Here is an 18,257-nt window from a genome sequence, read left to right on the forward strand (position 1 = left end):
AATTATGTTCGGTGAAATACCCGAACAGTCCAAATTGAACGACAGTCTTTGACGTCTACTAAGTCCATTCTACGCGTTTTTTTAATTATTATTTTGTCGTTTTTCAATCAGCCTTTACGACTTACTTTCGCAGTGTTTTGTTGGATATGCTTGTCTTTTTTCATTACAGATGGCGCTCGAAACCATATGGTACACGACTCGTGTACTGACTTTAAAATGTACATTGTGTCTTAAATATGGGATATAAGGATGCCATATTTTCACAGCAAGAAAACAGCATCAATATTGATTGAAATGGACCAATATTGAATTCCAATTCGTGTTTTAAATTTCGAAAATTATAGACAATATAGAGTTAGAGATTTAGCTCCTTTAAATGAATATAGAACGTGGTAAAATGGAAGAAAAACCTGTTTAAATTTATCTCCGCATTCTGTTTTTGTAGAGCATATAAATCTTAAAATAGAAAATCGTCACTAACAGAGTTATTTTTGGTTACTTATAAATTCTTAAACCATCTCAAATGTTGATTAGTCTAGACCTTCAAATGTAAATCATTCACGATTCCAGTATATCATGCCTCATTCGTTAAGAACTGTAATAAAACGGCCCTGGAAATTCAATATGCAGCATGTGAGTGGTAAAAATGTATTATCAATAAAAATAGAAAGTGTAGGTGGAAAGGTTTTGGGTTTGTTTTCTAAGACTACAACACTTTAAAACCCAGAAATAAAACTTGGAGATGGCATTAACGTCATAGAAGACATAAAAAGGGTCTTGTTAGAAATGTACTTTTACTAACAGTAAAGTTGTTCTATTATTCATTAGTGAAAACGTCAACCATTGATTGCCTGCGATATTGTCTTATCGATGTGTAACATGATCGAAGCTTAAAATCTGAATAATTATCTGGATCTGCTTTGTGAATAATTTTTTTAAAGCTCAAACAAAATGTTTAAAACACAAGATTTATGTGACGGTGTTCATATAGGGTAATACTGTTTTTTTCATGACCTTGAACGCTTGACGATCTTATGTCTACCTTTCAATAACGTAATGTGGTTAGGGTGTTTTGGCATCTTTAACAGAGAGAGAGAGAGAGAGAGAGAGAGAGAGAGTTGGGTTGGGGTGTATTTTGACAGAACTTACACAGTCTGTCATAACAGCTATATCAAACAGATGTTATTCTTGAAAAGTGCCTCATATTTTTAAGCACAACAGATAGACAGAACCTGAACTTATTGTAGTCTGTTGGATCTATCACGGGACCGCAAGGTTAGCGAGACAAAGTCCCACCCACTGAACCACCGTGGCGCTCCCATTGGATGATTATAAGACATCAATGATTTTTGAATTTCCAGTACGTGTTCATGCTAATTGGTTTATTTAATATTTGTTAATCTATTTTCAGATACTCATTATCATTTTGTCAACAACTATGTCACCACCAACAGTCAAGCTACGCATGCCGATTCGAACAGAGAAATTTGTGGAATTATATTGTGACATGCCGTTAGCGGGTCTGTTGTCGTCATTATCGTTCAACCTATTCTTGGTAATGATCTGCACCTTTTATGCGTTCAAAACAAGGAAACTTCCGGATAATTATAACGAATCTCGTTATATCGCGTTCTGTGTGGATACTACTTTGTTAGTGTGGATATCATTTGTTCCCACTTATTTCACGACATCACGAGCTTATTATAAAGTCATCATACTATCTTTAGCTTTAATTGTGAACAGTGTTGTTAGCTTAATGTGTTTGTTCGTGCCAAAGCTATACGCTCTATATCATCAAAAACATCAGAAGGCGAAAAGTCAAGACAAGTGTTACAACCCACTCAATATTCGCACCGAGACTACTAGTTTAGGCGTTGTCAATCGTTTCAATAATACCACTAACTTTATGAAATCCAAATCTGTTAGTCAGCTCGTCGGTAGCCAAGAGAGCGCCACGTCCGTGGTTTCGAATTCAGGCACAATCCGAGAAACTAAAAGTGACTCTAAATTAAATGGCTCCACTGGTCAAGCAAACACGTCTTCAGCTGAAAATTCAGATTTAAGTGTCACATAGTTTTTGTTTCAGATTTACCGAAATCTTTTGTGGATAGAATCATTTATAATTTAAATGAAATGCTGCATTCATCTATTAAATCACACCATCATGCCATATATAAATAATAAATGTTATAATAAATTTAAATAATAAATGTTATATAAATTAACAAAGTTGTTTTGGCCCAACACGTATAAGAGAGTATTTTTAAAGTTTATAGAACGAACTTCGTGAAAGATCAGGGACTGATTGCTCAAAACTCAGTTATTTTAACGATCCGTTAAACTCCGTTGCTGGAAAGTAACTGTCATTATCCGTTAGCAAATGGACTGATTAAAGTTAATCCATGAGAAGACTATTTGTTCATTGGCTGAATTTTAAATTTTTAAAATGCCAATCTCGATTATATTTTGGAGAATAAATCTGCTTAATTTTGTGTTGAAAGCCCTTATAACCCTTTACCTTAGGGCCGAGCAACTAACTCAATATACGTGATACGTTTTCAATCAACTTAAACCCGTCAGTATTCATCTGGAAATGGAGACCGGTGTCCCAAGCTGTATTATACGGTGTCTGGATAAAACCAGACTTTTATTTTATGACAATAACGTGTAGGTGTAATTTACCGTTTGTTATCAAGCACAGAACATGCATCACGCACTGTTTTGACCTCTAAAGGAACGGTAATAGATTATCAGGACACCCAATCTTAAAGGGGAAGAGAGAGAAATGGGGTTTAACGACCACTCAACACAAAGTAGGTTATTTCTGGAATAACATATGGTTCAATTTTATTTCAATAATTCGCTTGCGCGCAGGGCTCTTTAGAAGTGGAAGGAAACCGGGGGACCCGGAGAAAACCCACGAGAATGGACAGACGACCCTACACCTTAGACTGCTATTGGCATTGGGCTATACGATATACGGTATTCGGTATACGGTATACAGGCACGGCGGTTTACACGGCATATACTATACGTAAGTATACTGGCCTGGTCAGTTATGTTTCCCACCGATTTTGGTACCCCCATTCATATCCGGACAGAATGAATACACAAGAATAGGAAACTCTGACTTGGTTTCTGCTTGCGGAGGCGTGAAGGATGGTGGCGTGAAGGTCAGGTCTTGAGTCGGCTCATTCCAATAGTCCAGGAGAATCTAGAATAGTCTTCCATGCCTAGGGATATGTCCACCAATGCCCTATTTTCTACACACCTCATGTAATTTACTCCTCCCTGCAGCAAGTATACGCCGAAAATAAAACGAACATGCACGATACTTTGTATACGCGTATAGCGTTCCCCTGTACGCGTATAGTCCGATGTAAACCACTAAGCAAATTCCTGTTGTCCGAAGACAAGTATTCGCGTATACCTCTAGCAGCCTTATGATACAACGCGCAAGCACTAACCATTCGCCCCCACCCCCCATGGGTTATAATATGTCCAGATAAGCGGTTTTGACATTCACGACCAAAAGATCACCATTCCTCTGTATTTGGGCCCTTAAATTTCATACCAATACGGACTTTTATTTCTGAGACATGCGAGGGTCCCTTTAAATTCGATGTACATGTATAACAATTTCATAGAAACTGAAGAAAGATCCTGCGCTGTCTGTTCACAACACTTGATTAAAGACAAACAGATAAAGGCAAGTTAACAATAATGTTAAAGTTAACGGGGATTCGACTTTCTCTCCATTAAAGATAACGATCCGTTACAACCGACCCCAGATCGATAAAGATGCGAAGTTGTCCACCCTACGATTAAGGTATTTGTCTGCGGGGTGGGGGTGAGGGTGTAGCCATAAGTGAGTCAAGTGGCGTGGTTTAGATTACCCACGTTGGCAGAAGCAGGTTTCAATATTTTGCTATGTCAGGGATGGAAGACAGAGAGCCTGGCATTGACATTGTCTAGTCAATACCGAGCTTTGGTGTACACGTTGGTGTGAAATACCGAGCTTCGGTGTACACGTTGGTGTGAGGGTAAAAGAACTAAGAGTAGGTTGTAGGGCCGCTGTACGGGTACAATTTCCCTCATACCACACTGTATAGCACACACCAGTCGGTACAGACGTTAAACCTTATTTCATTCTTAATGTAGGTTTTAATCACCTAAGGTACCAAGTTACCATAAAGTTCCTACTAGATTCCTAAAGTCCAGTAATTGGCCCTCGGATCCATTCACTTGCTATTTGTTGTTTATTTCTTGACATGTGTGTGTCCACGGGTTTGATTTATCGGTTTTGATTGTGTGTAGTACGGTTCTCCTACACGTATTAGTATAACTCTCATCTAATTTACATTGAAGGGTGCTTCCTTTTAAATAACTGGATTCTGGTAATGGAAAAGAGATGAAAAAAGAAACCATGTATAAGGAAGCTATATTAACCTATTTTATGAAACAATTAATTTAAAAAGTACAATTCTGTGTTAATGTAATATAAACATCACGTTTATAGGGGTTAATAGAATATTATAAATAACTTGAGTAGAACTAATTATTTCTGGCTGTTGCTGGGTTTCTTCTCGCCCACCTTAGTATTGTAGCGTCTTTAATTAAAACATTGTTACCTTGACTTTATAGTAAACTAAATCTGGAGATTGCTGGTCTTTTTTCTGGCTTTAGATGTTATATCAATTATTATTTAGACATTCATACCCCCATATATAATAATGAATTCTCTAGATTGGATGGCTTGGACGATGTGGGCTATATAGAGAATCTCCTATGAGTCTTTTTTGATATAAAAAAAAACCACTCGTTGATAAAGTAAAAAAAAAACTCGACAGAGAAGACGAGTAGGAGATTTTATTTATCACCCAATCCTTTCTTACGTACACAAATAAATAAATATAATTCTTTGCTATAGACTTCACTTTCACTGAACCTGATTACATTACGGCGTAGTGATACATCATTTTTTGACAACAATTCAAACATTGCAATGTCCTTTATATTGACCCAGTCAATTAAATAAAAATAATTCATTTTTAATAAAAAAAAGGAGTTATTTTTAATAAAAAATGAAGTGTACTTTGAAAATACAAAAAAATAGTTCCTTATTAACAGACCAATCAAATTCATGTAAAGCGATATCTCCTCAGGAGATAAGGCAGTAGGATATGAAATTTATCACACAAGCGATATCTACTGTAGAATGTATTATTGGGTGATAAATCTTCTTTAATCGATATCATGGCCGTCACTCACGGAGACTACCGATTGAAGGCCAGTGGTACTTGACAATCGAGACAACGTAGACTAATTCTTGACAAACCTTCACACGTTCATATCTTCGATAAGAATAAAGTCATTTAACTGAAATTTTGAATATAAATATTTTCAATTATTTATAAATAATGTATCTTTAATGTATACACAGTTTAAAGAGTTCACACCACCAAAGAACCCTCTTAATGTAGATCCTGTTACACAACCACACCCCCCACCCCCGCCCTCAGCCACAAAAATACACCCCCGGGTATATATTCCAGCGTGTGCCGAGAAGAACCTTCATGATATCAGAAATCCAATATACTCACATATACTTAGCTTGAGGAGGTAACATGGAAATTATGCCTAGTCGTTAACCCATGTAAGTATTGGCAGTTGGACTTCGAATAAGAGTATGTGAAAACACAGATGACCTCTGATAGACAGAAATATTGCGTTGATTTGCAAATTTACTGTTTGCATATTGTTCAAGCATTGAAAAACATGCCTTGGTGTTTCGAGAGAAAATATATGTATATTTAAATACATATTAATAAAAAATAAAATTTGAAAAATATTCTAGTATTTCCAATATAAACACCATTTTTTTGAGACTCTTCAAAATATTTTCCCGAAATAAATTAAGAAAGATTATTCATTTTTATAACAAATGACACACGATGTACCTCAAAACAAAAAGCAAGATATACACTTGAAGGATCGCCATTTCTTCATTGATTTCATTTTGATTGGTGAGTATTTATGCATTTTTGGTGGAAGGATAACATGGTTAAGAGGCATGTTAAGGTGAAAGATGTGGCGGATTATTACATGTTTACTGTTCCGCTACTTGTAGGCTACTTGTAGCACTTTGGCCCTTGAGACAATTTGGGGTCTTTATAAAATTGTCTCTTCAATTTTGCATATCTATAAAGTCAAATCACACTTACTTATTGAACGTCGGTATAGTTATACGTATAAACAGTGATATTTTGGTCAAATTATAATCATTGTCAAAATAGTCATCAGATTCTAGCTTTTTATTGACCTATGGTTGTTAGACCAAATAAGGTAATATCTATCTCTGTTAGTGGTGGGAAATAAACAAGTTTATTACGTATTTTCATGGAAAAATACCAAGGACCTGCCGAATGAGACCGGTATAAATTGAAGGGTTGAAGTGAGTTTTAACTAGACTTCTCACCAGATCATTCCAAGAAGCCATATATATACCAATAAAACTGTGAAACTATTATTGCTGTAGTACTATTAACGATAACAAGGAAACACAACAAATAAAGAAGTACATAGTACTACATACTTCCAGACTGTGTATATCAAGATGTCCATTGCCAGCCTGATGCAAATTTGCTGCTTCCTTTGTGATGGGATTTTTTTCCAGAAAATGTAAGGACCGAACAAGGAAAGGAAAATTGTTTAATGCCACTGAGAAAACGTATGGTGAGTTGAAACGTCTGGCAGTAGATGGTTATCTCCCTTTAAATAGGTGTAAAAAAAAATAATTATTAAACGTTGACGCGTGAAATATTAGAAATATACACGAAAAGTAATTAAGATTTAAAATGGTCCAACTATTGGAAGTCATTATCATCTCTAGAGGGAACAGAAATATGTACAGAAATGTGGCAGAATGATTAATAGTTTCGACCCCACAATTCTGTCAGTGCCAACATTTTATAAAATGTCTGGCGTTGACTGAACATTACGTTACTAAATAATTACAAAGGGTGCACATGGCTTTATTTTCTACCTGAATAAATACCACCGAGTAAAACGCAATAATTAATACAATAAATAATTTGATAAACATTGCTGACAGAAGCAGTCATCATCATATATTTGTAAATTTATATACATATATGAACACAAGAATCTGCTGCAAACAATACTATACTGCCAATCCCCAGCTAATTTCAAATAAGTATGAGTTGTATAAAAACTCTTGCCTTGTTTCTCGTGGTAGTTTACATATTTGCCTAAATTTGCAATGAAATGCCATCATAATGTCAAATTTTTCAAATAAATTCAACGCATCAAACCTTATATTTATTATATGACAGTCGCGGAATCATGAATAAGCAGTATTCATTGATATTGACGCAGGATTCTAGCCCCTTATTGTACTAAAATCGCCTTTTTAGCTTCTTAGATAATTCATATCATATTATCAGTTTGTCAAGTAAATTGCGTTTTTCATTTAATTGACTTATAAGAAAGATGAATCAGCAGAAAAAAAAAACATTTTCATTGCGTTGTCCATTTGTCCTTTTGATATTGACGCAGGATTGTGGCCCCTTATTGTACTAAAATCGCCTTTTTAGCTTGTTTTCCGTACATCTTTTGCAGAATGTCGGCGTATCTTGTATGGCAACCGCTTGTTAACTTATTTTGTTCAACCTTGTGAACAAAATATTTTCAAATTTCTTGCATGATCAAATTTAGTCAACGTCTAAGTTTTCCTTTCGGATAAGCTGCCGTCGGGGACACGGGTGCTGTGTCTGTGTGTCGTAACGCGTTTTTATGTCTTTATCTACTGTAAACATAAATGGATTTATTTTATTTTTGTGATTTAAACATAAACATATAATTAATCTGTTTGTGCATATTTTCTCCTTGACCTTTCCCCTTCTCCTTGTGTCTTATGGCCTGTTAAGGTATATGGAGATACTCGTGCTTTATACTTATAGCTCTTATAAAAAAAATTCAATATGTCTTAAAAGTTACTTTACAATACTTAATATATTTGTGAAATCGTTTATTACTTGAAACCAATTAACATATATGTTTGTATACTCTTAAGTTTTGTGTAAATCAAACCATTCATTATATATTTATCAAGTTGGTAGTTACAGAATGGTCTCTTCAAACAAAGGCTTTCTTGAACGGAGTATATAAAAACCAGAACTGTATTTCTATTAACAGACAACAGTGGATTCTTTATTGCGTAAGTATAAATTGTCTGCAATATATACTTATACTGATCTTGTGTTTTGACATATGATCAAAAAGAACGGAAAGAAAAACGGTCAAAAATGTGATCAAAATTTACTTAAATTTTTATTAAGTAACAAATATTAACCGATCGTTTTGATTTTTTATGGCCATTATGGCCAATCTGTAGTCGTTTTGACTAAAAGTTATATAAGTTTTAATTATTTTGGTTTAGCACCGTTTCGTATATACCCCTTTTAAACAAGCCGTTGCCATCGTTAAGTTTCGCTGAACCTCTTTAATACGCCTCTATTTAATCCGATTGAATACAAGCCGGGAAATCATCTACCGTTGCTGTCTTGATTTTGATTTCTTTAATAATCAATTTGTGTACATTCTAGCTTAGATTAATGAAATTTTCCGAAAAATGTAAATAGCGTTATTTGTGGCTTTAAGGAGGGCATGAAATCAATGAATCACGATATTAATAAATGATATCAATAAGAGTATGAATTTAGTGGGAGTATGAAGTTAATATGAAGTTAATGAATGATTCTAAAGATATTAATTGGAGTATGACATGAATGTGTCGATTCTGTAACATAAAATAATATATGGCGTTGTCCTAGCTATTCGATAAATCAGTGTATGGCGACCTTGAAATGAATTATCGAGATGCTCAGAATACTTTTTTTTTCATTTGATTGACCCCAAGGGGCTTCTTCGTATCTTGTAATTACAAGATAGTCAGAATATTGTTTTTAATAGTCTTCCATAATACGGCGATGGGAGTAGGTGACTATTCAATATTCAAGACAAGAGAGAGGGAGAGAGAGAGAGAGGGAGAGAGAGAGGGAGAGAGAGGAGGGGGGGTTAACGTCCACTCGATGCAAATTATGTCATTTCGGGACTAACATATGGTTCAATTTCATTTCAGTAACCCACTAGGTTAGAGACAGCGTACCACACTCCTTGTCACGTACAACCGGGCAATTGAAACCATGTCAGTTGACTCAATGACAGACCTTATGGTACAGGGCGCACGCGCTCAAGACAAAAGATCAATATTATTTTGAACACGCTTGGTATGAGAACGTGGCTATGCGCTCCCTGAATATTTTAAGAAAACTATAATGTAAACCTTCAATCCTTTATGTGCTATGATGGACATTTTGCCGGACAGCCTACTCTTATATCGTATTCCAACTGTCAAGGGTTCTTTTACGGCGGCCTATGTGTACACGTAAGCTCGGTATTTCGTCGCATCCGAATGACCTCAGGTTGTCTCTTTCTCGGCCAAAGCAGTGATCGAACACGCGACCTCCAGGTTAGCGAGCCGTCTTATTCACTGAGCCACAGTGGCTCCCAAAATCTTTTATAAAAACATAGAGAGCACAAATTCTTGATAGTGACCGACTTCGGCAAAGATTTATATAATATATTTATATAATCTCTGTAACAATTTTTATTCATGTACCATAATAATGTTAATCACAATATGCCCCGCCCCCTCACATATTAAAAAATGTTGTCCTTTTTTTTATATTCAGGTGATCACAAAGATGACATTTTGGGTAATAAACAAGATAGTCATATTATTTGTTTTACAGAGCTTTGTTGATTCTGTGATGGGTAAGTTTAAATATATCTATAATGAAATGAAATGGGGTTTGAAGTCAAACTGTTCTGCTCCGATAGGGCCAATGATGACGGGTTAAATATATATACATGTATCTATATATTTAGGGTTCGATTACGGTGCTAGGTTAGAAAGTTGTTCAGAATTGTCCGTCGTGAATTCCATTTGTTAGTGGTGAAAGACGAAAAACAGATGTCTCGTACACATTGGCATGCACGTAAAATACGAAAAGACTGTAGCGCAGTTGCCCAGGCACACTACAAATCGTATGCCCGACTTAATGAGACCAGGTGGAAAAGAGAACTTGGCCGTTAAAACAATTTCATTTTATTTGATTTATAGTTTGGGTTTAAGCCATGAATCAATGATTAAGTTATACCGCCCCCATCCCCCCCCTACAAAAAACTACCTGTGTTTACATGGGTTTGGTGTGCGGTACAGTATATCTCCAGTATTCAAACATCCATAATAACACATTAAAATTGTGACTGAAATCGTCCATTTAGATCGTTGCGTTTCCAGATGTAACACGATAGTCGCCATTTCACTTTTGAATACGAGGTTATGCGAGTCGATTCGTTCTAGTACGATTCGGTGCTCTTGGATGCAATGTAGTCATGACTGGTCATTTTCAGGTGACACGATCTGTAGCGCAAATCGTGTTCGTTGGAACCTAGCCTTAAAGCCGCAGTCTCATCTTACGGTCACGCACGTAGTTCGCCGTAGTGAGTGATGACCGTAGTTTGCCGTAGTAGAGCGTAGTTGATCAACCGAACGTATTTATGTTAGTTAGACATAGTAAATCGTAGAGACCCACTATTTGATCGTTGTTACACCCCCTACAAAATCAAAATATGTTCACAATCCTTCATGTAAGAAATTATTTCGAAAGACTTAGATAAGTCCGAACAGAACTAAGGTGCTGCCAAATTTACTGAAATACTCGCTATTTGATTCCAGAGGCCATGTCTCGTTATTCAAGCTAGAAAAGCAAAATAGATCAATGACATAAAAGTGTAGTTATTTTTTACTGCCTATGCAGTTTACTTGACAAATGGCCAATGTGATATAAATTTTTTAAGAATAAATAATTATTTTATTCGAATCCCGTGTAGTTATTTGTTATAGACGTTCGAATAGCTAAAAGGATTGTTTTATGGCATAGGAATGAAAAGCTGGTTGTTTACTGCCGTGGCATCCTTCTTATAATTCAATTAATAGCCACGTTGGCTCAGTGAGTAAAGCGTTGACTCGATAACTGGGAGGTCTCGTGTTGGCCGAGAAAGTTCATCGAGATTTTATGGAGTGGTTCCTACTTTTCAGTGGTACAGGTCGAATGACCTGGCAAGGGGCAACGCATAGTCACTCGGAAAGTACAAAAACCAAGGTACCGTGTAAAACAACCTTGGCATAGTAGGCCGTAGTGTCGCTGTCCTGGTAAAATATCCCTCATGGCACACTGTGTGGTGTATGCCTGTCTCTAATAGCCCAGTCGGTGTAGAACAGTACTACGTTAAACCCCAACGCCTCAGTCGGTGCGAAACAGTGGTAAGTTAAACCCCATTGCATTTCCTTGCATTAAATAAAGAACATAGTTTACTTGACAAATAGACAACTATGATATGACATTTATAAGAAAGTGTAATATTTTTTTTTCAAACGCGTGAAAGCGTCTGTCGCTACATTTTTTAACCAATTTTTTTTTAAATACGTGTGAAGCATTGGGATCATTTGCGGGCGAACCCTATCGATATTCAGCATTTGGCCACCTCCCGTTCTCGAGAACTTCCCTTTGCCTAAAACCTCGTGAACGCGATTGACGTTACCATTTTAATAAATTCTATGTGAAGCATTGGGACAATAAAATGATGATCATTATCGATTTTCCCGATTCTCCGCCCCGCTCTTGCAAATCATTGACGTATCTTGAAAGACGATCTCGTGCTTACAATTTTTTTCAAGCTTGTGAACACGATAGAGTGTAGATTTCTTGTAGGCACAAAGGACCCTCATCGCGTTTGATCAACATCCAAGTTTTTCTTGCGCATTAGCTGCTATCGAGATATAACTGCCTGGTGGTGCCTTCTTATGACGTCTCTATTAGATCAATCTGATTAAAATACAGATCTATATTTCGTTTCGTTTTTTTTATACTTTCGATGGCCTACACTACATGAAGATCACGTCAGGGGTAGTACTATTAGGAGCGGCTTTTGACCTATGACGTCAGACATTACTTAATTAATCAGCGTTGACGTTTCTAGTGGTTTACTCACAGTTCCGTGCATGGCACGCCAAGAACTCGCCTTAACAGATGGCTAATCCCCCACGCCATCCAGAACGCCTGTTATATAACAACTCTTCCAGATCCTAGTGTAGTACAGACAAACAAATAAAATTTTGAACTATAAAAAAAAAAGACGAAACGAAAAAGGATCTGTGTTGTAATCAGATTGATATTTTATTTACCTAGCCAGTCCAAATATAACTGGAAACGCACAGTGTCTTAGTATTATGGAATTCTATGCTGATAGTGTTCGATATACACATGAGAATGATAACAAATGGCAGCGTGGGTCACCCATCAACATACCAGGAAATACAACAGTTGTAACCATCAAATGTGAGAATAAGGCCGGACAATGCGGCCTCAACGTTGTCTTAAGCAATGGAGTTAGAACAGATACAAGCTGGAAATGTTCAAATGAAGAGGAAAACGGTTGGAAAAATGCCAGGTAAGATGAAACGACGATTAAAGTTACACGTGTCTATTAGTAATGCTAGAGACTTTTGGCAATCGTAAAGTTCTGGCCCCTATCGCGTATGTTGATTTTGCGTGTGACGCCATCATTGCGTGTGTATTTCTCATACGTGATACGGGACATAGAAACGGCAGCACGTATTGAACAGCTTTCAAACTGAAAAGGTCCGTATAACATCGTCGTCTTTTTTGCTAGTTTTAGACGCTGAAATGTTGTGCCGTAGCGTTTTTATGAATCTATGTGTATCTTAGAACACACAGGTGTATATTTGATGTGATTTTACCCATGATAAAGACTGGAATTTAATCATTATTTTTGATGGGCTTTTGGCGGAATTTTCATATTTTTGCTGTCTGTCTGCATGCTGGTTGATCTACCTGCTAAATTTAGTGAGGTGGGACCGTGCAATCTGGGTATATACTTTCTGAAACGATACATTAGTGAAACCAAAAATTGTTTTTGATGTCGAAGATTTTTAATAAGATTCGACACTTAATTTTTTAAATTATTTTAAATAGCTCAGCGACTGTTGTGTGACTTTGCTCCCTTCAGGAATTTGTAGGCCAGGCAATTGACTAGTACTGACGTTGATCGTAGTAGATAACTGCCATCATGCTGTAATACAACTAAGCTCAGCTTAGCTATATCATACGTACGCAGCGCGAAAATCTGCCAAAACTCTAAAACTACATTGACCCAACGTATCACGTTATTACTGTTATTACTCTTACCAGTACGTGTGGCGGCCTCTAACAAGAGGTATACTATCACTAAAGGAATTATCCAAAAGGTAACAAATAAACAACATATTTGTAAAAACCAAATAACTATTTATTCTTAAACTATGCGACATCTGATTGCAATATCACGTCCGAACGAAAATCATGTTGGTGTGTGTATGTGGGATATGGTGTGTCTGTGTTCGTGTGAGTGCATGTGTGTCTGTGGCGGTGGGGGGGGGTAGCGTTTGTATGGCTAGTTTTATGGTGATCTAATCCATTACTAACACTGTGCTCACCTCGGAATAAAATGATGTATGAAACCATGTGTGTTCAAGAATAAAGCTAGCTAGTTATGATAGTTTCAATTTTTTATTACGCTGAAGACATCGAACAAGCGGCGCATCAGACCCCTTCCCCGGTTGCGACCTTGGTAATAAAACAATTTTAAACGGATTTCGTTGATTATGAAGAAACTACTTAAGAATAATTTTATAAATTAGTTTACTGCCCTGTATTTTATAATTAAAGTTCATATTTCATAACTGAATCTAGCATGCGCTATGAATCTCATCGAAATGGAATGTGTTTTCTGGTTGCTATGCCGTACAGTTATTAATTCATTTTGATAGTTTATGATTCCCACAAAAAATATGAAAAAAGGCCACCGCTTCTCAATAATTTCCATATTGAATTCATGCACCGGTCCATAACAATAATATACCCGAATAAGTTACGTTTTCGTTTATTCGACAGATACTGATAGTGACACATTCGTGATAAGAATAGTTCAGGATGTCTAAATATCGTTAATTGTCTTTATAGAAATGTATTTTTTACAAATCACTCGTCAAAAGAGGCACCACAGACTGCGTATCCAAGACCTTATATGACCTTATACTTACCCGAATAAGTTACATTTTCGTTTATTCGACAGATACTGATAGTGACACATTCGTGATATGAATAGTTCAGGATGTCTAAATATCGTTAATTGCCTTTATAGAAATGTATTTTTTTACAAATCACTCGTCAAAAGAGGCACCACAGACTGCGTATCCAAGACCTTATATGACATGGTCGGATACGGTAATATAATTCAAAGCGTTGATTGTCGGAGGCATAATCGCGATCTACGCAATACCATCGGAAAATTTAATATTCGCCATAGATTTCAAAATGGGATCGTACTCGTGACAAAAGTTATGTATGGAAAGTTGGTTTAACGGGTGATTAATAGTTAATAATTGAGAGTGGAATTATATGGATAGATTGCCCCTCGAATTTGGTCAAGCCGGTATCTTCTAATTATGAAGAAGCACGATTATAAAATTCTAAACAGTTCTTGAGCAATGGAAATATACGAAGAGAATTGAAATGAAAGTATCTGTCGACAATTAAACCGATGGGTGGTGGAGATATCTGATTTGTTGATAATTGTTGGTATTTATCGATGGATGAATTTATAAAAATAAAATACACCCTAAAAATTAAGTAAAAACGGTATATATGTATTCAATGATTTCGTTTCTTTTTTTGTTGAGGAAAATATAAAATATATCGGCGTTTACTTCGGCTATAGCAGAATTGCAAGGTTAATTGACAGGACTGGTGTAGTTCATCAAGAAATATTAACGATATTTCAGGATGAAATTTAAAGCCCCTAAACGAATGTTGTTCTTTTTGTTCTGCTGATGTATTCAAAAGATAATCACCCCACCAAACTCTCAAATCAAAATAATTAAAACAAGACGAAACAAAAAACCGGACCTCAGGGGTAAACTACGGGCGTATGTTTGTGTGTAAACGACTAGGCCCCTTACTGGGCCTGAGAGTGATACCTTATTCACACACAAAATTTGAATTGTCGTAAAAGAGCCACACACAGTTTCGATAGACACGCCTTTTTGTTTACCACCCCTTTGTACGAATTGATCTATTCCGATGAATTTCGTTGGAATATTTAATTGTACAAGTTTATAATAAACATAATTAAGTAGTTTGTTCATAATCGAAGAAATCCGTTTAAAATTTAGACCTGTTCAAACAGTAATCTCAATAATATTATTCTAGTTTTGACGACAGTGGCTGGATGAATGCTAAACTGTTACCGTTTCAAACTAATTGGATTTGGACGAGTGAAAATCTATTCGATATTAGTATCACCTACTGTAGAAAGCTAATCAGTGGTCCGACGTGTAAGTATATATACTGTTTAAAAAAGTAGGGGATATTCAGAAACAATACAAAACTGCGGAAATGCACTGCTGTTTTTATTAGAGGTAACCAGTGTATGTTAATTGCCTACACATGAACATAAACAGTTCATATGGGTGGCTTATCTGACGACAGTGGCTGGATGAATGCTAAACTGTTACCGTTTCAAACTAATTGGATTTGGACGAGTGAAAATCTATTCGATATTAGTATCACCTACTGTAGAAAGCTAATCAGTGGTCCGACGTGTAAGTATATATACTGTTAAAAAAAGTAGGGGATATTCAGAAACAATACAAAACTGCGGAAATGCACTGCTGTTTTTATTAGAGGTAACCAGTGTATGTTAATTGCCTACATATGAACATAAACAGTTCATATGGCTGGCTTATCTGACGGCCCCATTTCACTCGCAAAGAGACAACTGTCAAAAGTGAAATGGACGTTTTTGATTTTTGTCTTAATAATGAGTAATTGGTCCACCAATCCTCGGACATTCAGCAGTTCGTGGTGGCATGCTCCTAATGAACCGCCCAATCACGATTTGGGACAATCTGACTCACTCCTCTTGCAGTGCAACGGCCAATTCTTGCAGTATTGTCGGTTGACGTTGACGTCGACGAACACACTAAATCAAATATATGCTAAACAGTAAATCTTATGAAAGAACCGATAGGAAAGCAAACATGGATAGGATAAACCAGCCAACGGCAGTTTTCATCAACCCTTCCTCGTAGTGTCAAGGTTGACAATGAACCCCTCCCACGTGTATGGCGCTATTGCGTGTCGCATGTGCACAGTGGTTCTGCTGGGGCGATAAGTTCTTCATCTGTGAACATACTCTCAAAACATGTCAAGTATCCATGACTATTTATCATTTCACAGCCTGCATAGATATTTGCATTTCAATATCCTCTACTTTTTTTGAAGAATATATTTAAATAAACTTTAACGTACACAGTAAAATGTCTTACACTGTAAATAATATTTGTGTATTTTACCGTAAATTGACTGGCAGTAAAATGACTGTATTTTAATACTGACTTGTAAATTTACATCTAAGTGGTAGATTTAGATTTACATATAGCATGTAAATTTACAGAGAGTGTAAAATAACTTCGATGTAAATTAATAGAAAGTGAGGTAAATTTACATTCACTCTAAATTTACACTGGTTGTAAATTCACCTCAAAGTTATCTTACACTCACTGTGAATTTACACTGTGGTTGTAAATTTACCTCAAAGTTATTTTACACTCACTGTAAATTTACGTGGTGTTTTTAAATCTAAATCTACCATTTAGGGGTACATTTACAAGTCAGTGTTAAAATACAGTGATTTTACTGGCAACTTTCTGCCAGTCATTTTACAGTAAAAATACAATTTGAAGCGTATATTTACTTGAAATATACTTTCAAAAGGTGAAATTTTTAAAGGGAATGTGTTTGTCCCCACTCGGCGAAGTAGGCCTAGGTTCGATCCTCGCGAACACATAAAGGTTTGCGGACCTTTCAGCCGAGTATGCAAAACCTCATTTGATAATGGAAAGAAATCAAATAAAATGGGGTTTAACGTCCTACTGTTCTGCTTCTTACAATGGAAAGAGTGGGAGGCATGCAACGAAGCAAAATGTCCCACACAGCCCAATGTATGACATATCACGGTCTCCATGCGCCTGTTAGGTGCATTCATATTTTGAATAACCTATTTCTAAAAAAATAGACTAATCTGACTGACATAACAGTAAATATTTTGCACAAAATTCGATATGTGGTCGAAGGGGAATAACCGTTTCGAACACTATTGACAGTAAATTTACAGTTTGTTGTAAAAATACTATTTCAAATGGCATTTCTGTTAATATACAGCTCACTTAATGTAAAATGACATATGGTTGTATTTCTACTTTATGTTTGATGTAATCTTACATGTGGCCAAAGAGGGAATAACCGATGTGGTCACTATTTGACAGTTAATTTACAATTTGCTGTAAAAATAATAATTCAAATGGCATTTCTGTTATATACAGTTCACATAATGTAAACTGACATAATATGGTTGTATTTCTACATTACGTTTGATGTAATCTTACACAGGCCTTCTATTCATATGCATTTAAGTTAACAAACCATGTGATATTCCAAATCGGACACTGTATTTTAAGTATACTTATAACTGTAAATATATTTATACTTTTAACGGTTTGATAGGGATCTTTTACGTGCACACCAATGTGTACACGGAACCTCGGTGTTTCGACCCATCCGAACGACTAGACAGCTATCCTTGTCCGGCCTGCATCACTGGTAAGGGGGAACCACAACGGAAAAATCTGGATTAACTTTCTCGGCCAAAGCAGGTATCGAACACTCGACCTCTAGGCTAGCGAGCCAGCGTCTCACCCACTTAGCCACCAAGACCCCACCAAGTGGACTATAGACGAAAAGTAATGAAACCTTAAAGGGTCTACCAATGTTAAAGTTTCCTGTAAATTGTACACAAATCCCGTATTTAAACATGTTTGAATAGTAAAATTACCCATAAAACAGTTAAAGTACAACATACATGTACGTTAAAAAACATAGTTGTATCAATACAGGTTATTTGTAACAAAATACAGTTCTAACTTGTAAAACTACACTTTAATGGTTAATTTACCATTTATTTTTACAGTAATCCCATGTAACCGCACT

The 18,257-nt window shown here is 36.1% G+C and overlaps 1 protein-coding gene across 1 annotated transcript in view; it reads left to right on the forward strand.

Annotated features, from left to right (window-relative positions):
- The window catches only part of LOC126814726 (metabotropic glutamate receptor 8), a 43,034-nt gene extending 40,874 nt beyond the window's left edge, over positions 1–2,160 (forward strand). Inside the window, exon 3 of the mRNA XM_050540079.2 lies at positions 1,412–2,160. Coding sequence (XP_050396036.1) covers positions 1,412–2,074 — 663 coding nt within the window. The 3' untranslated portion in view covers positions 2,075–2,160. The remainder of the gene's footprint in view (positions 1–1,411) is intronic.
- The last annotated feature ends 16,097 nt before the right edge of the window (positions 2,161–18,257 follow it).

This window comes from Patella vulgata, chromosome 3 (assembly GCF_932274485.2).
Source record: "Patella vulgata chromosome 3, xgPatVulg1.2, whole genome shotgun sequence".
NCBI lineage: Eukaryota > Metazoa > Mollusca > Gastropoda > Patellidae > Patella > Patella vulgata.